At 45.5% G+C, this 24,616-nt stretch overlaps 1 protein-coding gene across 3 annotated transcripts in view; it reads left to right on the forward strand.

Annotated features, from left to right (window-relative positions):
* LOC115130349 (arf-GAP with SH3 domain, ANK repeat and PH domain-containing protein 1-like) overlaps positions 1–24,616 on the forward strand; it is a 68,600-nt gene that overhangs the window by 32,123 nt on the left and 11,861 nt on the right. For all 3 annotated transcript variants that reach the window (XM_065019515.1, XM_065019516.1, XM_065019514.1), the window contains exons 7-23: positions 884–933; positions 2,963–3,092; positions 5,368–5,453; positions 7,871–7,946; positions 8,101–8,187; positions 9,937–10,037; positions 10,147–10,216; positions 11,390–11,477; positions 11,815–11,863; positions 16,412–16,581; positions 18,600–18,733; positions 18,936–19,027; positions 19,388–19,574; positions 20,869–20,954; positions 22,240–22,355; positions 22,639–22,706; positions 23,308–23,415. In XM_065019515.1, the coding sequence (XP_064875587.1) occupies positions 884–933; positions 2,963–3,092; positions 5,368–5,453; positions 7,871–7,946; positions 8,101–8,187; positions 9,937–10,037; positions 10,147–10,216; positions 11,390–11,477; positions 11,815–11,863; positions 16,412–16,581; positions 18,600–18,733; positions 18,936–19,027; positions 19,388–19,574; positions 20,869–20,954; positions 22,240–22,355; positions 22,639–22,706; positions 23,308–23,415 (1,698 nt within the window). The remainder of the gene's footprint in view (positions 1–883; positions 934–2,962; positions 3,093–5,367; positions 5,454–7,870; positions 7,947–8,100; positions 8,188–9,936; positions 10,038–10,146; positions 10,217–11,389; positions 11,478–11,814; positions 11,864–16,411; positions 16,582–18,599; positions 18,734–18,935; positions 19,028–19,387; positions 19,575–20,868; positions 20,955–22,239; positions 22,356–22,638; positions 22,707–23,307; positions 23,416–24,616) is intronic.

Genomic DNA, 24,616 nt, shown 5'->3' on the forward strand with positions numbered 1-24,616 from the left:
TGAAGAAATAGAGACTGAAACTCATTTTATCCTCTGTTGCCCTTTCTACCACCATATACGCTTGCTCTTATTCCAGAAAGCCCACCAGATATACCCTGACATTATGTAGCTGAGTGATGAGGAAAACCTTTTTTTTGTCCATTGTATATTTACGTTTGCAGAATATTTAGATAAAGCCTGGAATAAAAGAAAAAGGGCTACCTATAATTAAATTATAACAAATATTTAGCTTCTATGTGGTAAATGGTACGTGTGTATATAGATTGGGTACAGGCTTGTCTCCCACATTAATCTTCTCTTTGTGCCAGAGTTGATTCAAATTCCTTGTGTTTCAGTTTTCTGTATTTATTTATATGTATGTATGTACAGTATGTATGTCTATTTTTTTGTACTGCTCTAGGGATATAATTATTGTTATTTACTATTATGTGTTTATTTTGTTATTTATGTTTTTTTTTCACTCTTTATGCAATGCGTGTTGCAGAGAACACCGAAAGAAGAATTATCACAGTGAATTATTGTAATGTTTGTTGTGGTCATTTAATCCCATAAGGGATGGGTTACCAACTGGCGATTTGACACAATTATCTAATTTCATTTATTCATTCATGCATAGTGAATGTAATGTCTACACATTTTTATCGAAAACAAAATGTCTTTTTTTTTTCAATATTTTTTTTTCATAGTCGAACCAAAACCTTTACTGACCTCTAAAAGTATGAATCACTCAGCTCTAATAACCGTTGGTTACATGGTTATACGGTAATTGTGCCAGCCCTATGTGGGGCTGTGTTGGAGAGAGAGAATTCTCAAGAGTCAACACTGGACTGTGGGATTCCAGATTGACCTGTTTACTGATACTTTGTTCTCTCCTCTCTTTCAGGATATCAAGAAGCCCTTTGACAAAGCCTGGAAGGATTATGAAGCTAAATTGTAAGTGTGTTCATAAATGTGGGCCTGTACAAAGCTGTGTTGAGACACTTGAGGTTTGCCTTTCGGAAAGTATTCAGACCCCTTGACTTTAGGTTAAAGCCCTATTGTACTTGTTTTTTCCCCCTCATCAATCTACACACAATATCCCATAATGACATTGCAAAAACAGGTTGGTATACATTTTTGCTACGGTAATTTATAAATAAAAAAACTGAAATATCACATTTACATTACCCTTTACTCAGTACTTTGTTGAAGCACCTTTGGCAACGATTACAGCCTCGAGTCTTCTTGGGTATGACGCTACAAGCTTGACACATCTGTATTTGGGGAGTTGCTCCCATTCTTCCCTGCAGATCCTCTCAAGCTCTGTCCGGTTGGATGGGGAGCATTGCTGCACAGCTATTTTCAGGTGTCTCCAGAGATGTTCGATCGGGTTCAAGTCTGGGCTCTGGCTGTGCTACTCAAGGACATTCAGAGACTTGTCCTGAAGCAATTCCTGCTTGTCTTGGCTGTGTGCTTAGGGTCGTTGTCCTGTTGGAAGGTGAACCTTCACCCCAGTCTGGAGGTCCTGAGTGCTCTGGAGCAGGTTTTCATCAAGGATCTCTCTATACTTTGCTCCGTTCATCTTTCCCTCGATCCTGACTAGTATCCCAGTCCCTGCCGCTGAAAAACATCCCCACAGCATGATGCTGCCACCACCATGCTTCACCGTAGGGATGGTGCCCAATTTCCTCCAGGGCTTGGCATTCAGGCCAAAGAGTTCAATCTTGGTTTCATCAGACCAGCGAATCTTGTTTCTCATGATCGGTGAGTCCTTTAGGTTCCTTTTGGCAAAATCCAAGCAGGCTGTCATGTGCCTTTTACTGAGGAGTGGCTTCCACTCTACCATAAAGACCTGATTGGTAGAGTGCTGCAGAGATGGTTTTCCTTCTAGAAGGTTCTCCCATCTCCACAGAGGAAGTCTAGAGCTCTGTCAGAGTGACTATCGGGTTCTAGGTCACCTCCCTGACCAAGGCCCTTCTCCCCCAATTGTTAAGTTTGACTGGGCGACCAGCTCTAGGAAGAGTCTTGGTGGTTCTTAACTTCTTCCATTTAAGAATGATGGAGGCCACTGTGTTCTTGGGGACCTTCAATGCTGCTGACATTTTTTGGTACCCTTCCCCGGTTCTGTGCCTTGACACAATCCTGTCTCAGAGCTCCACGGACAATTCCTTCGACCTCATGGCGTTGTTTTTGCTCTGACGTGCACTGTCATCTGTGTGACCTTCTATAGACAGGTGTGTGTCTTTCCAAATCATGTCCAATCAATTGAATTTACCACTAGTGGACTCCAAACAAGTTGTAGAAACAACTAAAGGATGGTTAATGGAAACAGGATGCACCTGAGCTCTATTTGAGTCTCATCTCAAAGGGTATGAATACATGTAAATAAGGAATTTCTATTTTTAATAATTTATACATTTGCAAAAATGTCAAAAAACCTTCTTTGTCATGATTGGCTATTGTGTGTAGATTGTTGAGGATTTGTATTTATTTAATACATTTAGAATAAGGCTGTAACATAACAACATGTGGAAAAAGTCAAGTGTATGAACACTTTCCGAAGGCACTGTATATGGTGATGTGTGCTTGTGTGAGACATACAGTTGTTTTTGGTGTCTTTAAAATGTCAGATCTGATGTACTGTATATTACAACAATCATTTAAGTGGAATGTTCCGCCCTGTGAAAGCTCTCTTTCATGCTGAGAATTCCATCTGATTTAAATGTGAGGTCATGGATTTATTAAACACTGTCTGTCTCTCTTCCTGCCTGCCCTCTTTTTCTTCCTTCCTTCCTTCTTGCCTGTCTGCCTGTCTTGTCTGGTTTCACTAACTAACTGTCTGTCTGTCTGCCTGTCTTGTCTGGTTTCACTAACTAACTGTCTGTCTGTCTGTCTGTCTGTCTGTCTGTCTGTCTGTCTGTCTGTCTGTCTGTCTGTCTGTCTGTCTGTCTGTCTGTCTGTCTGTCTGTCTGTCTGATTTCAGTACAAAGATCGAGAAGGAGAAGAGGGAGCATGCCAAGCAGCACGGGATGATTCGTACAGAGATAACAGGCGCTGAGATTGCTGAGGAGATGGAGAAGGAACGCCGTCTCTTCCAACTCCAGATGTGTGAGGTTAGAAGCGGGCACTGGGCACAGACTAGAGGGCACTGATTGGGCACTGACGGGGCCCTGCCACCCCAGGCCAGACCTAAGAGGACAACATAAAATCGGCATCCGTGCCAACCTCTGTTGTCTACGTGATTATGCTATAACCTAGTTACACATATCCCCAAAGTAACACGAAAAACAGTATCATATTGTATTTCTATGCTCCAATCCTCCTATAGAAAAGGCAGAGCAAAATAACAAACTGTTCGAGCGATGCGCTCAGCTGTGCCAACGAGCTGCCTCCCGGCGGATGTAAACGCCTACTCCTCTCTCCCTCTTTATCTGCAGATTATTTCCTCACTTGGCATAACGGTACTGACAATTTCCATATTAACTTAGTGCCTCACTGTGGGATTCTAATTGGAGCAGTCATGGAGGAGCTCAACCCATCCACCTCTATTTCTGTGTACAGCGGTCGTGAGGTGGTTTGTCCCTCTTGGGTTTTTAGGGTGATCTCATTCACTGTGTTGTTATTGTGGATTGTTTGATATTGCTTCTAGTGTAGTGCTAGAGGGGCCCAGAGTTTATAACTAGGGCCCCAAGTTTTTCCTGCTCAAGTCATATTGACAGGAAAAACTCCCGACCCTATAAGCGTGACTGAAGTCAAATGTATGCATGTGTGATTAAAACGCTTTGGATAAGAGCGTCTGCTAAATGGCCTATATTATTATTATTATTATTATTATTATATATTGATAACATTGCTAGCATTGTGTGGCACCCTATTCCCTACACAGTGCACAACTTTGGACCAGGGCCCATAGGGCACTATATAAGGTATAGGGTTTCATTTGTTACACCAAATCCATCTTCCATTCCACTTTGCACTGCTACCGCTGCTAGTATGGGAGGGACCAGGTGACGCTCAGCACAGCAGGCTATGTTCTCCATCTGATCTGAGACCAGACATTGCAGCGTCCCTCGCCTCCCATTCACACAAAGCCCCATAACACACAGGCACCAACAGGCATTCACAACACACACTAAACCCTCCCCACAGCGCAGACACCACAAACAAAAAGTGGATAATCTCTGAGTCGCACACACTCAGACAGACAAAAGCAATATGTGTGTGACTGTGTGTTTGGTTTCAGGGGAGCACGCACATGAGCACACACATACACACACAGAGGATCACATGGTAAGAAATGCAGCACAGAAGCTTTGGGGGACAGGAGTTGCCTTAGAAGGGCATTCTGGAATAGATGAAATAGCTGAAAATGGTGCTTATAGCAGTGATTCTTCACAAACTGTTCTAGATTGGTACGCCATGGGATAAACTCAGATTAAGATGATGTTTTATTCATTTGTTCATCGGACATGAATTTGTCAGAGGAATTTGCTAATTTGGAGGCCGTGGTGGTTCCTGAAAAATAAAGGAAAAACACAATTCTAGTTATCCATTTCAAACACAATTTACAATTTACTCATGATATTTTACAGATGTAAGATCTTAATTTGATCACGCTTTTGTTGCTGGCCATTTTCATGCACACTAGGAAATGCAAACTTGTAGTGTATTCGAGGTTTAAAAAGGCCTCTAAAATTTGTGATTTCCACTTTAAAATGTCAGACTTGATTTTCCCTAACAAAGAACCTATCAACCCCTACAAAAAATGTCTATGAATTATAATCCACATAATAATTCACATTTCCTGTTGCTGCAGGATTATTTTCAAACGGGCTCAAATTAAGATCCTACATCTGTATATTGCCGTCCTTTTCAGTGACGTTTAGATGTTTAGCCGTTTTCTTCGGCTCCCACGGACTCAATGCTGTGTTGGCATCATGGATCAGAGGCTCATAACCTCCATTGTATGGGCATTCTGATAGGATTATTATAAGTGTTCAGAAGACATATTTTACACAAACAAACATTTTGTTTTATGGTGGTTTAATGCAGGGCCGGACAATTTTTCCAGCAGAGGGTTGGTGTGGTTGGGTGCAGACTTTTGTTCCGGCCTAGCAGTAACATGACGATTTACTGGTTCGTAAATGATAGCCTTCAAATAAATGATAGATTTCAAATAAGACCTTGATAGGTAAAGTCACGTGTTTCTGCTTTGCTCGGAACAAAAGCCTTGCCCCCTCTCAGCCTTTAGTGATTGTCCACCCCTGGTTTAATGTATCACCACTACGTATAAGCATGGCAATACTCCGAATTGCATTTCCAAAATCATGTAACAGAGCGTTCTATTTGATGTCAGTTTTCACAGGCCACCACTTGTTTTCTCTACAGTACCTGATCAAAGTCAACGAGATCAAGACCAAGAAGGGAGTGGACCTTCTCCAGAACCTCATCAAGTATTACCACGCACAATGCAAGTAAGTAAACGGTGCCGCATTATCTCCCTCATTTGCCATAGTGTAAGAGTCCCCCAAACACGCGTGGATCATGTCTACTGAGATGTGTCTGATTGGTGGCGAACACGTCATTTCTAAGGGAATTATGTCACTGTATACTCTCAAGACTAGCAGTTCATTCAGAAAGTATTCAGACCCCTTGACTTTTTTCAAATTTTGTTACGTCACAGCCTTATTCTAAAATGGATTAAATTGTTTTTTTTTTTCACCCTCATCAATCTACACACAATACCCCATAATTACAAAGCAAAAACAGTTTTTTAGAAATGTTTGCAAATGTAAAACAATAAAACACTGAAATATTACATTTACATAAGTATTCAGACCCTTTACTCAGTACTTTGTTGAAGAACCTTTGGCAGTGATAACAGCCTCGAGTCTTCTTGGGTATGACGCTACAAGCTTGGCACGCCTGTATTTGGGGAGTTTCTTCCATTCTTCTCTGCAGATCCTCTCAAGGTCTGTCAGGTTGGATGGGGAGCGTTGCTGCACAGCTATTTTCAGGTCTCTTCAGAGATGTTCAATCGGGTTCAAGTCCGGGCTCTGGCTGGGCCACTCAAGGACATTCAGAGACCTTTTCCGAAGCCACTCCTGCGTTGTCTTGGCTGTGTGCTTAGGGTCGTTGTCTTATTGGAAGGTGAACCTTCTCCCCAGTCTGAGGTCCAGAAAATCTTGTTTCTCATGGTCTGAGAGTCTGTAGGTGCCTTTTAGCCAACTCCAAGCGGGCTGTCATGTGCATTTTACTGAGGAGTGGCTTCCGTCTGGCCACTCTACCATAAAGGCCTGATTGGTGGAGTGCTACAGAGATGGTTGCCCTTCTGGAAGGTTCTCCCATCGCCACAGAGGAACTCTGAAGCTCTGTCAGAGTGACCATCAAGTTCTTGGTCACCTCCCCGAACAAGGCCTTTCTCCCCCGATTGCTCAGTTTAGCCGGGTGGCCAGCTCTAGGAAGAGTCTTGGGGGTTCCAAACTTCTTCCATTTAAGAATGATGGAGGCCACTGTGTCCTTGGGGACCTTCAATGCTGCAGAAATGTTTTGGTACACATCCCCAGATCTGTGCCTCGACACAATCCTTTATCGGAGTTCTACAGACAATTCCTTCGACCTCATGGCTTGGTTTTTGCTCTGACATGCACTGTCAACTGTGGGACCTTATATAGACTGTTGTGTGCCTTTCCAAACCATGTCCAATCAATTGAATCTAACACAGGTGGACTCCAATCAAGTTGTAGAAACATCTCAAGGATGATCAATGGAAACAGGATGCACCTGAGCTCAATTTCGAGTCTCATAGCAAAGGGTCTGAATACATGTAAATAAGGTGTTTCTGTTTTTTAATTTAAAAAACATTTTTATTTTCTCGTTATGGGGTATTTAATCCATTTTAGAATAAGCCTGTAAACGTAGCAAAATGTGGAAAAAGTCAAGGGGTTTGAATACTTTCCAAAGGCATTGTATATTATTCTCTCTGTGATTGCTCTTTGCTTTCTCTCTCTTTCCCTCTTTCTTTCTTTTTCTCTCCCTCTCTTTTCATCTCTCTCCCTCTCAATCCCCCTCCATCCCGCTCTCTTGAATGGGGTGATGCATGATTTACCGGTCTTGGCTAGGGAGTAATATTTAGCTCTCATAAATATGCATGACCCTTCATGACGATGCGACGTGACAGCCGTGGGGGTTTGTGGGTAAATAATGGGTGCCCCCTGTGCCAGGGACTGAGCCCAACGCTGTGTCACCGACAGGCCTGACAGCCTCAATGCTGTGAGGTGGTTGTGTCATAACATTGGGGAAACAAAACAATGCAGTTTTCTGGTTGTCTACTCAACCCAAAACTATGACTATCACAGTGTAGAGACATGCCTTATAGAGCGATGGGAAAATAACCTTTCAGTAGAAAACTGAGTTCCAGTAGGATGAGTGGGCCGAGGGAGGTGATGTATCCCTGGAGGGTAGGGGAGAGAGAGGGGGTGGAGAGAGAGAGAGGGGGATAGAAGGGTTGTTAGTGGAGACGAGCGGATGCTGCATTCAGGTAGATGCCACTGGCACTGGCAGATCCATAATGGATGACAGGAGGTGCTTAGCATTCCACTCTGGACACAGCCAGAGAGAGACAGGAGAGAGAGAGATCTCTATGCCAAAAGCCAGAGGAGCCAAGCAGTGCTATACATTATACATATCCAACTGCATCAGTCTCATTCTCAGTCACCCCTCTATTCATTTTGACCTTTCTAATGGCCGTATAAGTCTTGGACACTTGACATTTGGAAATTATGTGAAAGATGCTACGCTCCACCAAATGACTGCCCTTCGTCTCACTTTCGTTGGAATTAAAGTGAAAGCCTCAGTGGAATTCTAATATCCGCCCTGTAATCTCTTGCAGCTTCTTCCAAGATGGCTTGAAGACGGCGGATAAGCTGAAGCAGTACATTGAGAAGCTGGCTGCTGACCTCTACAATGTAAATACCCACCCACAGGCTTCTCTCCATCTGATTACTGCTACTCTGCAGCCTGACATGTTATCTAGACTGATTCAGTGAGTGAGTGATTGATTGAGTGTGTGTGTGTGTTCGTTTGTTTTGTCTTATCTCACCCGGTGTATGTCCTTCTCAGATAAAGCAGACCCAGGACGAGGAGAAGAAACAGCTGACGGCTCTCAGAGACTTGATCAAGTCATCCCTTCAGCTGGACCAGAAGGAGGTAAGCAGAACCTGAACATTCTAGTCCTAACTGGGCCAAGTGGGCCCAAGCCAGAGTTGACAAATAGGGAAAATAGTGGAAACTCCCTCCAGCCATGTGTGCAGCAAAATCAATGTTTGGTGGAAAATCAGACCGCAGCAGTAGACTCCTCAGTCCTCACCCTTAACCTTTCACCCTTAGAGGGTGTAGCTACTAGCTAGTCTCCTGTAGTGCAGAGTGAGTACCCAGGGCTGTACCATGTTGGTAGCCAGTCTTTAGTAGGCCTTGGCTGGTAACCAGTGTTGTGCCTCACTGGCTGCTTAGTGGAGAGCAACTTACTGTCTTAAAAGTCCAGTGGAGTCACAAATGGGATTTTCCTGTGTTTTATATATATTTCCACATTATGAGCTCGGAATAATACTTTGAAATTGTGAAAATTATGATAATGCCCTTTTAGTGTGAGAGCTGTTTGAAAAGACTGCCTGTTTTGATGGGATGGAGTTTTGGCCTGCCTGGTGACATCACCAGGCAGTAAATGAGTTAATAGTCCAATAAGAAAGAGTGTTTCAAACCTCTCTGCCAATAACGGTTAGTTTTTAGTTTTCCACTCACCACTCAGACCACTCCCAGACAGTCCTAGCAAAATTCTTGATTAAGAAATTGCTGTTTGCTAAGAAGCTATTTTAGTTGATTTTTGACTATTTTTAATTGAAAACAATCACAGTTAGGTACTTAACTGTTACCCCAAAAGGTTTGGTATTGAGATAAAAAATGAGGCTTTATTAGCCCTTTAACTAACCTACCCTAACCTCATTCTAAGCACTCACAGGTCACAACTGCCAAACACATCAATTAGGTTTATCACTCAGTCTCACACTCAATGCTAGCGGCTCGCTGTGTTTTGCATGTTGCTACCGTATAATAGTGAGCAGAGCCTTAAGGGAGAGGGACTGGCCCGCCGTGTCCACACAGCTACAACTATCTGTCTGTGTCCCAAAATGGCACCCTATTCCTTACATAGAGCACTCATTTTGACCAGAGCCCCGAGCCCCATGGGTGAAAGTGGTGCACTATATAGGGAACAGGGTGCCATTTGGGACGGAGCCGACGATCCACACTGAACATCCTCTGGTTTATAACGCCCAGACACAAATGTTGTCACTCACGCAATCACTCACTCACTCATCATACCGTACTACACTAACACCTACACTCAATGAGGGCAGGCACTCTCTCACTCACAACTACACCTCGGCGGCTTCTTTCACACTCTCTCTCTCTCTCTATTCCCCTCTACTCGCTGCTCGTCTGGACTCAAGTCTAGAAGAGTAAGTGCTAGCATGCTTCTGACAGATTTTGAAGAGCATGCCCTCCACTGTGTCTCTCCATTAGAAACCTGCTGTGTTTTTCATCTGATAGTGTGTTGGAACATGTGTGCCTCCCAAGTGGCTCCCTATTCTCTATGTAGTGCCCTTCTTTTGACCGGAAAAAGTGGAAAAGTAGCGCACTAAATGGAGAGTTGGGCGCCATTTGGGACGCACACCATGATCCTTTGAACATCAAATGTGACCCAAGAAATAATAACGGCCATGTGGGTCAGACACACACACACACACACACACACACACACACACACACACACACACACACACACACACACACACACACACACACCCCTGGCCTGCACTCTCTGTAAGAGGCATATTTGGTTGGTTATGTGTGGTGAGTTGCTGTGTTTTCTGTGTCTAAACACTGTGTGTGTTACTGCAGGACTCCCAGAGTAAGCAGGGTGGCTATAGTATGCACCAGCTGCAGGGCAATAAAGAGTTTGGCTGTGAGAAGAAAGGCTACCTGATGAAGAAGAGTGATGGGTAGGTCACACACACACACACACACACAGACACTGAACAGCACTGAACATACACAGACATGAGGACCCTTTCGGATCCTTCGTTGTGACTTGGTGTTGTCTTCCTGCAGGCTGAGGAAGGTGTGGCAGAGGAGGAAGTGTTCAGTGAAGGGTGGCATGCTCACCATCGCTCATGCTACGGTGAGTGGCAAAACACACACACGCACAACTTGAGCACCCTTACACACTCCTGTCGAGGCTAGATCAAAGGCAACATCCAGTAGGAAGGAAGCTGTGTAGGCCACTATCAATCTAGCAGTTGGCAGAGAGGAATCGACATGGGTGGGTTGCCAAGGCAACCCCTTAGCCCCCTCCCTCTCCTGTTGCTGTGGTGACTCATCACTGAGTGTGGTGCTGGCTCTACTCTTCTCGGGGTCTGTGGATACTGTGCTGCTAGATAGACAGACACACATGCACACAAGGATGTGTGAGAGAGCACACACACACACACACACACAATCTAGCTGGCCCCTGTTTTTATTATTGCAGCTCTACATTGCGGTGAACTCCCCCGAATGTCACTAATCGATTCCTCATTTTCACCCATACTTCCACCATCCTTTCAAGGAAACGCGCAAATGTACTTGTCCCCTGTTCTTTGTCTGACGGCTTGTTGCCGCTCCTTCTCCATGTTTATTACCCATCAGCCCCTGTGCCAGCCTGGCAAGCCTCACCACAGGGCTCATCACAGTCCGTTGACGTTTTGTTAACACCCCCCCCACCATCCCCACATGCCCGGGCACAGTCACAATGCAGTGCCCAGTCTACACACGTGCCAGCTGATCACACTGCTGTTATCATAATATTACAGTGGGTATCGTAACTGAAGCCAAGCCAAAGTGGCGATGCCTGGACCACAGACACAGTACTGAGGGAATACCTGGGATTCTCCCTAGGCTAGCTGCATACACTGTTAAGTCTAGTGGTCAGGCTGTCTCTCAAATCGCATGGGGCTCTACAAGGTGTCGAAACGGATTTCTTTATTCAGTCGAGACAAAAGGACATTACCCACAATGCCTAACATCAGCAGATGAGTTGACCTATTCCTTTACCAACCTGTCATTTTACAGACGCTCTGATCCAGAGCAGTGAGTGCAAACATTTTGTTTGTTTGTACTGGTCCCCCATGGGAATCGATCCCACAACTATGGCGTTGCAAGTGCCGTGCTCTGCCAACTGAGCCACACGGGACCATCCAGAGTCAGATAGGCTTTGTAGCGTTAGTTTCATAGCACCAATACTGGGTGATGGACATATTCCTTTTCAGAATTTCTGACAAATAGCTAAGTCGTCTGTCTCTGTGTGTTCGTGCAGTCCAACAGGCAGCCTGTGAAACTCAACCTGCTCACCTGCCAGGTCAAGCCCTGTGCTGAGGACAGGAAGTGCTTCGACCTCATTTCCCGTAAGTACCTCTTCCTGTAACCCCACACCAACACAGTAGTTACCATGGGCGTGAGGTGGGCTGTGAGAAATGGGGCCTTATATTACCTTCTGTAGGAATTCAGAAACAGGAAGCGTCGAACAGACAGTTTTGTGCCACGGGTCGCCAGTAAGCTCTTTCACACGCTCCATTTTCCTGGCGTCCTGTTTGAATGGTGCCATGACAACGCCTGAAACACGCTGTGCTTGTGAATTACTCCGCCGTGCATCTCCACAGGGCTATGTCACGTCACATGATTACACAGTGTCTGCTGGGTCCGAGAGATCACGTTCCCGTCTCATCTTCTCTCTGCCAACAGATAACCGGACCTATCACTTCCAGGCTGAGGATGAACAGGAGTTTGTCATGTAAGTGTACCGTGACAGTCCCCCCCACATTGTAAACATCCACCTCCTATTAGTATCCAACTCCAAAGGCAGGTACATAGTAAGATAAGACTGTGATGGAATTTGGGGTTACGGTTATTTGTCAGCCACGTGACTCAGGCACCGTTATAATCTCATTAATAGCAAAAACGCACTTTTTCTCCTCGTCTCCGCACCTGACTGCACGTGCTGCTGCTGGGGGGTATTGCCTAGGCAACCGAAGACGTGTTTGCTATGGAGGGGGGGGGGGTTGTTATACAATTACCGTGCCAGCTCTAAAGTAATGCATGCTGAAGCGATGAACCTTGCACTGTTAATGTGTGAGTGTGAAAGACGAGATCGGTGAGGTTTAACAAAGAAAGAACCCGTTTTCTTTACCGGAAAAGGTTTAGAGGTTTTGTCTAGTGTCCATGCTTCATTTTCTCCCTGAGAGAGAGAGAGAGAGAGAGAGAGAGGACTGCTAAGTGCTAGCAGCGGTAAGGGTATCTTCATGTATCTGTGGGATCTGCGGTTGTTATTCAGGTCACTGTAACCCAGGGATGGGAAACTGGCGTCGGCACGCTGATACATTTCCAGAGATTTATTTCTTTTTTGTTATAATTGTAGAACACACAAGGTGCAATTTCGAAAATGTGGTTGTGCATCAGCAGTTTTTCGATTGTTATGTCAGTCACTGACATTCGCTCAATTAGCACGTCAGCAAAAAATTTTTTTCCGATTGTTAAATTAGCGACCTGCTATCTAAACTTGTAGAATTACCGACCGTGGGCCCCCATTGATTTTGTTAGTCACTCTCACTCAGATATCATATTACAAACTGCAAACATTTCTCTCCACCCTATGTCAAAATGTGTAGAATTGTAGGAAATAAGCAGTAAAACTGCCAATTTGTCTCTCTGCCCCATGGCAAAATAAGTTGAATTGCTTGAAATGAGTTATACAATTGCTAAATCTTCTCTCTGCCCCATGGCAAAATGTCTAGATTTGCAGCAAACTTGCTTTAAAACTGCAACATGTTCTCTGCGCCCTATGGCAAAATGTGTAGAAATGCAGGAAATTAACTCAAACTCTTTTTCTCTCCGCTGTCAAAGGGTGTGCCGCTAAATGCAAAAATGAAACTTAAGAACCGTAAGCGTAGGAATAGCGCACATAGAACAGATCTACCGCTTCTTAGACTTGCTTTCAATGAGAATGACAGATCTATAACTCACATGTTTATGTGAATTTGGTCAGGTAGCCCAAATAGTTACATATTGAACTTTTAAATATACTGAGACACAACCGGCCTTGCTTTAGGATACATCCCAAATGGCACCATATTCCCTATGTAGTGCACTACACTCTTGGAAAAAGGGGTTCCAAAACAGTTCTTTGGGAGGGATAGGGTTCTACCAAGAACTGTTTTGATCAGAAGAACCCTTTTTGGGAGACAAGGTGCGTGAAGTACGTGAAGTGTTCTACCTAGAACCTTTCAAATCCAAAGAACAGTTTTTGAAAGAAAGGGTTCTTTAATGAATATTTGGAAGGCAAGAAGGATTCTTTGGAATGCAAGAAGGATTCTACATAGAACCATATATAATATTTCCCATCATGCTCTATTGCAGGGAGACTTACGTAATTGTTTGTTTTACTGTAATATCTGTGTTTTTGCATGTACATTGCTTGGTTGATTAATTTTATGTTACACATAGGTAAATAACATACAGTTTTTTAAACTAATCCCATCTGTAAGAAATGTGATTTATTTCACCCGTTACTGATATGGTTGTTCCAGTTTAGATGATTGAGGTAGTCTCAATATGCAGTCTTCCCTACCCTGACAGTCATTCTGAATTCAGGTTGTAGGTGATTAACAATTCCACTTGTTGGATATCTTAACTCTGGCTGTATTCCAATAGAATTACACATCACTTTGCAAGCCAGCATAATGTGACTTGCAGGCCTGATGTGGCTTGTGAACCAGAACATGCCTACCACCACTGTGTTAGGCTATAATTAGGCCCTCGAAGAAAGGCCTTATCATATATGGAATGCATTGTAATAAATAATAACATTTTAAACGCTAAAAAGGCTGGTGGAACCGTTCATAGAGGGTTCTAGGAAGAACCTTCCAAGGATAAAAGGGTTCTCTGTAGAACCCTTCACAGATGATTATAGGAAGAACCTTTAGATGATAAAATGGTTCTTGGTAGAACCCTTCATAGAGGGTTCTAGGTAGAACCATTTACAGGGGGTTATTTGAAGAACTCTACATACAGAGTTTGAGATAGAACCCTCTGCACCAAAAAGGGTACAAACCGAAGAACCCTGTATGGGGACAAACTGAAGAACCCTGTATGGTTCTACTCAACACCTTTTTTTCTAAGTGTACTTTTCACCAGGGGTCATAGGGTTCTGGTCAAAAGTAGTGCACTTCATAGGGAATAGGGTGCCATTTTGGGACACAACCACAACTCAGCTGCAATTCCAAATGTCAGTAAGTTCATTAAGTATCTGTAACTAGGGAACACACACACACACACTCATGCACACACCCGCACACACACACAAATGCTGACTCCACACTCTCAGCTCTATGCTGTCACGCACTTCCAGCTGAGGCAAACCATACAGTGATGAAGTCGCTTCATGCGAGTGTTTGGATTAAAACACTTATCACTTGACAATATCTCAGCATTACGTAATCACATGCTCGCCCACCCATGTCTTGTGCATCGCAAGTAAACACATTCACCCTTAAAGACACAAGAACACCCACATCTCTGCATAACGTTGTCTAATTTCTTGCTATTTTTCTCTCGTTCACCCGCACACACCTGTGCTGTGTCCTCTGCTGTGTCCTATCCTGTGTCATGTACTGTGTCCTCTACTGAGTCCTCTGCTGTGTCCTGTGCTGTGTCCTCTGCTGTGTCCTCTGCTGTGTCCTGTCCTGTGTCCTGTACTGTGTCCTCTGCTGTGTCCTATCCTGTGTCATGTATTGTGACCTCTGCTGTGTCCTGTACTGTGTCCTCTGCTGTGTCCTGTCCTGTGTCCTGTACTGTGTCCTCTGCTGTGTCCTGTACTGTGTCCTCTACTGAGTCCTCTGCTGTGTCCTGTGCTGTGTCCTCTGCTGTGTCCTGTCCTGTGTCCTGTACTGTGTCCTCTGCTGTGTCCTGTACTGTGTCCTCTGCTGTGTCCTATCCTGTGTCATGTATTGTGACCTCTGCTGTGTCCTGTACTGTGTCCTCTGCTGTGTCCTCTGCTGTGTCCTGTACTGTGTCCTCTACTGTGTCCTCTGCTGTGTCCTGTCCTGTGTCCTGTACTGTGTCCTGTCCTGTGTCCTGTACTGTGTCCTCTGCTGTGTCCTGTCCTGTGTCCTCTACTGAGTCCTCTGCTGTGTCCTGTGCTGTGTCCTCTGCTGTGTCCTATCCTGTGTCATGTATTGTGACCTGTACTGTGTCCTCTGCTGTGTCCTGTACTGTGTCCTCTGCTGAGTCCTCTGCTGTGTCCTGTTCTGTGTCATGTACTATGTCCTGTGCTGTGTCCTGTCCTGTGTCATGTGCTGTGTCCTGTGCTGTGTCATGTGCTGTGTCCTGTAGATGGGTGACGGGGACAGCAGGACTGACGTCAGCCCCATTAAGCCTGACTCCGATGCATTGTCCAAATGGCACCTTATTCCCTATGTAGTGCACTACTTTTGACCAGGGCCCATATAGGGAATATGGTGCCATTTGGGACACAATCTAGTCTAACTACCAGTCTAATGGCAGAGTGAGTTGTGATGTACTGTTCTGTGCTGAACAACAGCAGCCGCCGACTCATGTTTGATTGGCAGTTACTTCCTGCCAATTTCTGTGTGTGTGCGTGGCGATTGTTCAGATGTGTTGGTTTGAATGTCATAAGAGGGTATCTGGGGCTGCTGGCTGGTTGGATAGGGTTGTGTATTGTACACTACAGTATGTGGTTGACACTGTAGGCAAATGTAGGTCCTATGTAGGTTGAATGCAAAGTAGCTGTCAAGATGTAAGGCAGTATACAGTTATATTTAAGCAATAAGGCCCAACGGGGTGAGGTATAGGGCCAATATACCACAGCTAAATGCTGTTCTTATACACGACGCAACGCGGAGTGCCTGGACAGAGCCGTTAGCCATAGTACATTGGCCACATTTCACAAACCCCCCGAGGTGCCTTATTGCTATTATAAACTGGTTACCAACGTAATTAGAGCAGTTAAAATACATGTTTCAGCCAATCAGCATTCAGGGCTCAAAGCACCCAGTTTCTAATAATACACAGTATAGAGTATAGATATAGATAGCATCAGATGGAGTTGGAGTTGTCCCATCTGGTTTGATTTGATTTGACCGTTCAAAATACATCAAATGGCAGCAGAAACGCATCGGAAAACTGTCAAGGACTTATTTCCACTGTGGTCCTCTCGTCTAAAAGCCTCTACCTATGTAACTCAGTGCTTGTACGTGTTGAAAACCCCCGTGCTTTTGTAATAACTTGTTCTCTCTGCTCTTTCGTTTCTCTGTGCCGCGTGTAGCTGGATCTCTGTGCTATCCAACAGTAAGGAGGAAGCTCTGAACATGGCGTTCCGTGGAGAAGAGGACGGAGTAGGAGGAGAGGATGGCCTGGAGGACCTGACCAAAGCCATCATAGAGGAGGTGCTGCGCATGCCTGGCAATGAAGTCTGCTGTGATTGTGGCGCTGCAGGTACGTATAGTACGACATCTATGGGTGCCCGTGTGTTTGGTCCTGGGACATGCACAACCGCTGTGGTTTTCCAAGGGGTTCTCACATTGTAGATTCTCCACTATACCACTACAGAAGACAACAGCACCTTTGCTGCAGCATTTTATCTCAACCTTGAACACACACCTCCCGGTAGAACTCACACCTCCCTGTAGAACTCACACATTCCTGTAGAACTCACACACCCCTGTAGAACTCACACATCCCTGTAGAACTCACACATTCCTATAGAAGTCACACATCTATGTAGAACTCACACATCCATGTAGAACTCACACATCCATGTAGAATTCACACATTCCTGTAGAACTCACACATCCCTGTAGAACTCACACATCCCTGTAGAACTCACACATCCCTATAGAAGTCACACATCTCTGTAGAACTCACACATCCCTGTAGAACTCACACATCCCTGTAGAACTCACACATTCCTATAGAACTCACACATTCCCGTAGAACTCACACATCACCATAGAACTCACACATCCTCAACCATCTTCAAGGTTGTCCCTCAGAAGTCCCTGCTCAGCCCAACATCGATCCACTCTTCTGCACTGTCATGGCTGCTCCCTATCTCCCTCAGTAGTTAGGCATATGCTATGCAGCTCTCCTGCAAAGTCACCCTTAACCAAACAAGCAGCAAAGCAGCACCAGGAGCCTTTTCTGTATTCAGGATAGAACAGTGGTGCTGGTCCTTTCTGGCCCCTGGCCCTCTGACTTGATCCTCCCCTGCTGTAAAAACAGAGGCTCAGCACTCCCCAAGCAGAGACACCCTGGCCCTCTGACTCCCCCCAATACACACACCCTGTCAGCATAAACACACAGATCCCACTGAGGAGAGTGCAGGCCACTAGCGAAGAAGAAAAACCCTGCGTTTGTTGCGACAACATCGTTACATCACTACATTACATAATTCATACACACACAGGCAGAGTTTTGCTGATTTCCCCTCTATGGGGTGAGCTTATTTGATAATGCGTTGATAATGCTCTAGTGTACTGCAGGGTTATTTAGGTTGCTCCTGCGGCCCATCCTGCCTGAAATACAGCTCTCTAGAGGAGTATTAGTGTCAAATGTTTTTTTTGCAGCTCTAGAGCTCTCACCCCACCCTGTGCTTCCTGTCATCTCTTCGGTCATCTTTTGCCATCCTGCATGTGACTCATTGGTGTTTGGCCGATTCTGAAACCATTCCACCCGCCTGAGTCCGTCCAGCACAGACCTGTCAAATCCGGACACGCTAGTTAGCCTAACAGCACTCAGCCATCTGTAAAAATAGTGTGTTTACATCTGCATAGCTGCGTAGGGCTCTTAGGCTTGGGTTTAAGCCTCCTTAAGTTGCATCACTCATGCTTGGCTGTGGTGTCAGTCACTGTAGCGGTTTACTGGGAAGAGCCCAAAGCCTCTCTAGCCCTCCACCACATGGCTCTGCTGTCAGAGCATGTACAAGCGTTCTGCTTGACACAGAATGATGCAATGTTTTCTAGTTGCTGGGCTCTGGTAGTCCAGTCGGTATGGTTGCTGGGTCTGAGGCTGCCGAGGCCCTCTAGTGGTATGTGCTGTGCATTGCCGCTGCTCACATTTGATGGTGATGGTGGACCTGGGTTGTATTCATTTGTGCACACCGTAGCAAAACGTTTTGCAACGGAAAACAAAATGATTTTATATGTTCAGTTTGTCCCTCCCCGCATCAGTCTGTTTTCTTTTGTTTGTGGCTACATGCAAGTGTTCAGATCAAAAATGAAACCCCCTTGTGTTCAGCATTATCGTTCTGGATTTCAACTGTAAATTGTATATTTGTGTTAGTACTTTGAAAAAACATCTATGTTCTTTTTGGAGCCAAAACAGCTGTGCACTAAACTGTAAATTCCAGCCATATTTGTGTGGTTGTGTAGCCAAGACACCTATCCTCAAGCCTGTGCTCCACAAAATGGCTGCTCTCTAACTTGAGTACATTGTCATGTTGTCTGTGCCCTTAGATCCAAAATGGCTGTCCACTAACCTGGGCATCCTGACCTGCATCGAGTGCTCTGGAATCCACCGGGAGATGGGAGTTCACATCTCACGCATCCAATCCATGGAGCTAGATAAGCTAGGCACCTCTGAACTCTTGGTGAGTGAAAAAAGAAATACATTTGGTGAACATTATATAACGTTTTTTTTCACAGTAGATCAACATGCAAAATAGATTCAGAAACAGGATAGAAATAAATACATCTGGATTACCGCGTGATTGTGATTACGGCAATTCGAGCAAAGTGCTTCTAACGAGCAGCTTGACATTCATAAGTGACTTGATTTTTTTCCCTTCACAGCTGGCTAAGAACGTAGGGAACAGTAGTTTCAATGAAATAATGGAGGAGAACCTTCCTGGTCCCTCACCCAAACCCACACCTTCAAGTGACATGTAAGTACTCAGAGTCATCAACGACTACACGCACTTCTTCGAAACTAGAAGCTCCGTGGAAATGTTACCTCACTTTCACTTGACACTTGACATCACTGGAAGCATAATCAGGAGTATGTTTGAGCTTATGCAGGTAGATGTGTCTGGCGGGAAAAGCCACAGAAATCAATTAGAACACTAGAATGGCCATTGGCATCTTAGCAACATGGCAACAAAAAAGATCCATCCATCTCGGTCAGGAAACCGTTCGCGCTAGAAACTGAATTTAAGGATCCCTACGGGAGAAAATATCCACACAAGCATTCCGAAAACCGTCTCCTTATTCTCCTCCTCTTCCCCGCGTCTCTCTCCCTCCTACAGGACAGTGAGGAAGGAGTTCATCAATGCTAAATATGTGGACCACAAGTTTGCACGGAAGACCTGTACCTCCTCGGCAGCTAAGACCATCGAGCTGTGTGAGGCGGTCAAGTCCAGGGACCTGCTGTCTCTCATCCAGGTGTACGCTGAGGGGGTGGAGCTAATGGAGCCACTGCCCGAGGGTGGACAAGTGAGTCTGACCTCTGACGTCACAGACCCTGGACTGTATTATGATCTCATCTCACCTGAACAGGCACATATTCTTAAAGAGTCTCATAGGATTGCTGATCTAGGATCAGGCCCCCGTCCATGTAATCTTATTCATTATGATCCAAAAGTTAAAACTAATCCCAAATCAGCACCTATACTCTGACACTTTGATGAATATGGGCCCTGATCTGGTATGGGGGGGGGTTTGGTTTTACAACATGAGCAGAAGTGTACTGTTTAATAGGGAAATACTAAATTGTACTGAGTCTGTAAGGTGGCTGTTCTCTACATGGGCAAAGTAATGAGCAGTCCACTGAGAAAAACAAGAGTTTTTACTACTGGGCAATGTTGGACAAGACAACAATGCCCAAACGAGAAAAGTGACTCAGTTAAGCTATCACTACTGCCGCCCACTAAACATTGAACCACGTAGCACTGCGGTGTGCTCTCAGAAGTAGTCCATAGGGAATAGTGGCCAGGGATGAGTCACTGATGCTGTTTGAAAGCAGGCAGAGCTTCTAGCCCAGGCTGACTCACTGATATCTAATACAACCCTGGCTGTCAGTGGATCTGCTCTGAGAGGCTGCATCCCAGGGCTCTGGTCAAAAGTAGTGAATTCTAATACGATCCCCAGCAGACAGCAGATATCAGTACCCAGAGCCGCAGACAGTGAGGGTGTGACAGGAATACATGATAAAGTAGCCTCTCCTTCTTCCTGAACAGATACCCTGCTTCTCTGGTTGACTCATAGTCATTGGTATTGCGTGTGTCACTGTGTCCTTCACTCTTCCCAAATAAGTCTCCCTTACTGGGGACTCATAGAGATAATCAGCGACGTAGCTACCAGTCATTTTCAATTCGAGGAGACACAAGGAGACGCAACGACATGTGTGCTGTTTGAAGGATAGACCCACCAAGGAAGATCTCAACGACTTGATGGTTGATTATCTCGGCAAGTGTGAGTTCAATCACAGCCAATGAGGTGCTGGTGGCGGTGACCTTTGTTCATATTGGGCAGGAAGGGCTGTAGACTGAAGCTGGCTTATCGTTTCAGTGTCTTCCACCGACATCGGTACCTCTCTCTGTCACAGAAATGTTCGCATCACACTCGCAGTCTTCCCTTGAGGGGGAGACGAGCTATTTTTAGGAGCCATTTTGTTGACTGCAACCTCTTTAAATGCTGAGCGAGAGAGAGTGTAGAATGGATGCTGCCTGCTGTTCTCCCCATGTCGAAAGTCTCTCATGTCTTTGCTGTATGTGATCGCCCCCTTCAGGAGGCCGGAGAGACTGCGCTCCACTACTCTGTGCGCACCGCCGACCAGACTTCACTACACCTTGTGGACTTCCTCGTACAAAACAGGTAAAATGACCAAATAAGGCCCCGTCAATAAAGTGAAGATAAGCATTTTATGCCATACAGGCCACCATAGCATTGGGCTAATGTGAAATTGGATTTTAAAAGCAGTGAAAGCACACACTTTCGTAAGCTGTTGTGCCCAAATACTAAGAAACATAACAGAATATTATAAATAAGTAGCATTTCCACCGTTTGGTCATGTAAATTGAGGTGTTAAATGTGAGAATTTCAATGGAATAGCTTCATGGAAAGCAGTAGTGTTCCCTTCCTATCTCTGCACCGCTGCAAGAGGAAGATGAGCAGAGTAGAGCTCAGCACAGCTTAGATTCCCACAAGGCGAACAGAACTGGGTCAGGCAGACACTTGTTCTCCGCCTTCATTTATTCATCAGTCTTTTCAATTGTTTGCTCCCCCTGCCTCGCTGCACCTCGGGCAGACTGTTACCGGGAAATGGCTCCTCATTAATGAATCGGTCCACCTTCACGATTTCACGCTTGCACTTGGTAATTGGCCTAATTGTTTTCGATTCAGAGATAGGAGGAGATGAAACGGGGACCAAACACTTACCTGTCAACGTGCTAGTGTGACTGTGAAGGACACCTTCCTAATATTGAGTTGCACCCCCTTTTGCACTCAGATCAGCCTCACTTCGACGGGGCATGGACTCTACAAGGTGTCGAAAGCGTTCCGTAGGGATGCTGGCCCATGTTGACTCCAATGCTCCCCACAGTTGTGTCAAGTTGGCTGGATGTCCTTTGGGTGCTGGACCAGCCTTGATACACTCGTGAAACAGTTGAGCGTGAAGAACCCAGCAGCGCTGCAGTTCTCAACACACTTCAAATCAAATCAAATCCAATTGTATTTGTGACATACACATGGTTAGCAGATGTTAATGCGAGTGTAGCGAAATGCTTAAACCAGTGCACCTGGCACCTACCACCATAGCCCGTTCAAAGGCACTTAAATCGTGTGTCTTGCCCGTTCACCCTCTGAATGGCGCACGTACACAATCCACGTCTCGATTGTCGGAAGGCTTAATGACCTGGTCAGTCTGTCATGGAAAGAGCAGGCGTTTGTAATGTTTTGCACTCTGTTTATATTTTGTCAGCCGTAGTGACAAATAGGTATTTTAAAGGTCAGTTTGTCTCTTAAAGCAGTATGTATGATCAAAGCGTGAACGACAGTGTGACAACTTTACCTCTGTGCAAAATGGCGTCTGGGGTGTGACCCGTGACATGACCGTGTGTGTGTGTGTGTGTGTGTGTGTGTGTGTGTGTGTGTGTCACAGTGGGAACCTGGACAAGCAGACAGAGTGGGGAAACACTGCCCTGCACTACTGCTGCATGTACGAGAAACACGAATGCCTCAAACTACTGCTGAGGGGCAAACCAGCCACTGACATCAGTGAGTAACACACATACACACACTCATATGTAAATGTATTCCGACTTGGTTATGTTAACATGCCTGTTCTGTTTTTGGCGAATCAGAATTGTATTTTATACCACAGGAGGTTGGGGGAGGACAGGCTCGTGGTAACGGCTGTAATGGCACATGGCTTCCATGTGTTTGATGCCGTTCCAGCCATTATCATGAGCCGTCCTCCCCTCGGCAGCCTCCACTGGTTTTGTACACGTGGACGGAAGGTATGCATCTAGCGTAACCAATATCATGCCTGTTCTTTTAGCCAATCAGAATGGTGAGACGGCGCTGGATATTGCCAGGCGTATGAAGAACAGTCAGTGTGAGGAGGCAGTAAGTATCCCACTGTGAACACGAGCCACCATATGTTTGACTGTTGATGACATGAATCGATAGCCGTACTTAGAGACGCAATCGTGTTCTTTGTCGAAGTAGCATCCACGCCTCATCTGATGATGTAGCAGCACGGTAGATAGTATAGATCGAAGGGACTTGTTGACCGGCACATCTTTGGACACTAGATGGCCGCAGCCAAAGACCTACCCAGGCTTCTAGTGACTTCAGAGAGGAGGCCGTTGCTGATGTACGGTTACTATTTGCACACAGAAAACTTAAGTTGGTGCTTTTACCATCAGTGATATTATGTCATGTTTTGAACATCAAATTTAAGGGGAGGGCAAACAATCAAATGAATGTTGGAGGTATTCATTGTTGGTTATGATAGAGTTCCCTTCGACTGACTTACGGGCTATAATTACATTTAGGTCATTTAACAGACGCTCGGACACCTACAGCAGTGAGTTCATACTGGTCCCCCGTGGGAATCGAACCCACAGCCCGGGCGTAGCAAGCGCCATGCACTACCAACGGAGCCACTCGGGACCACTGTTCAGTGTGTGTTCATTTGTATGTCCTCTGTATTTCCTGGTTCCAGCTGGTGCAGGCGGCAGCGGGGAAGTATTACCCACATGTCCACGTGGAGTATGAGTGGAGCCTGAGGCTGGAGGAGCTGGACGAGAGCGATGATGATCTCGATGACAAGGTCAGACTGGGACTGCAGGTTCACACGTCTGGACAGAGCACACAACTTGAAATCCATGTGCAAATACTCTATATATATATATATATACAAAAGTATGTGGACAATTTGTGAATTCGGCTATTTCAGCCACACCCGTTGCTGACAGGTGTATAAAATCAAACATGCAGCTCTGCAATCACCATAGACTAACATTGGCAGTAGAATGGCCTTATTGAAGAGCTCAGTGACTTTCAACGTGGCACCGTCATAGGATGCCACCTTTCCAACAAGTCAGTTTGTGAAATTTCTGCCCTGCTAGAGCTGCCCCGGTCAACTGTAAGTGCTGTTATTGTAAAGTGGAAGCATCTAGAAGCAACAACGGTTCAGCCACGAAGTGATAGGCCACACAAGCTCACAGAACAGGACCGTCAAGTGCTGAAGCGTGTAGCGTGTAAAAATCGTCTGTCCTCGCTTGCAACACTCACCACCGCGTTCCAAAATGCCTCCAAAAGCAACGTCAGCACAACAACTGTTCGTTGGGAGCTTCATGAAATCGGTTTCCATGGCAGAGCAGCCGCATACAAGCCTCAGATCACCATGCGCAGTGCCAAGTGTCGGCTGGAGTGGTGTAAAGCTCGCCACCATTGGACTCTTGAGCAGTGGAAACGCGTTCTCTGGAGTGATGAATCACCATTCACCATTTGGCAGTCTGACGGACAAATCTGGGTTTGGCGGATGCCAGGAGAACGCTTACTCCGCAATGCATAGTGTCAACTGTCAAGTTTGGTGGAGGAGGAATAATGGTCTGGGGCTGTTTTTCTTGGTTTGGTCTAGGCCCCTTAGTTCCATATAAGGGAAATGTTAACACTACATGATAAAATGACATTCTAGACGATCCAACGCTTCCAACTTTGTGGCAAAGGTTTGGGGAAGGCCCTTTCCTGTTTCAGCATGACAATGCCCTCGTGCACAAAGCGAGGTCCATACAGAAATTCTTTGTCAAGATCGGTGTGGAAGAACTTGACTGGCCTGCAGAGAGCTCTGATCTCAACCGCATCAAACATCTTTGGGATGAATTGGAACACCGACTGCGAGCCTGGCCTAATCACCCAACATCAGTGCCTGACCTGACTAATGCTCTTGTGGCTGAATTGAAGCAAGTCCCCGCAGCAATGTTCCAACATCTAGTGGAAAGCCTTCCCAGAAGAGTGGAGGCTGTTAT

This window comes from Oncorhynchus nerka, linkage group LG6 (genome assembly GCF_034236695.1).
Source record: "Oncorhynchus nerka isolate Pitt River linkage group LG6, Oner_Uvic_2.0, whole genome shotgun sequence".
Classification (NCBI taxonomy): domain Eukaryota; kingdom Metazoa; phylum Chordata; class Actinopteri; order Salmoniformes; family Salmonidae; genus Oncorhynchus; species Oncorhynchus nerka.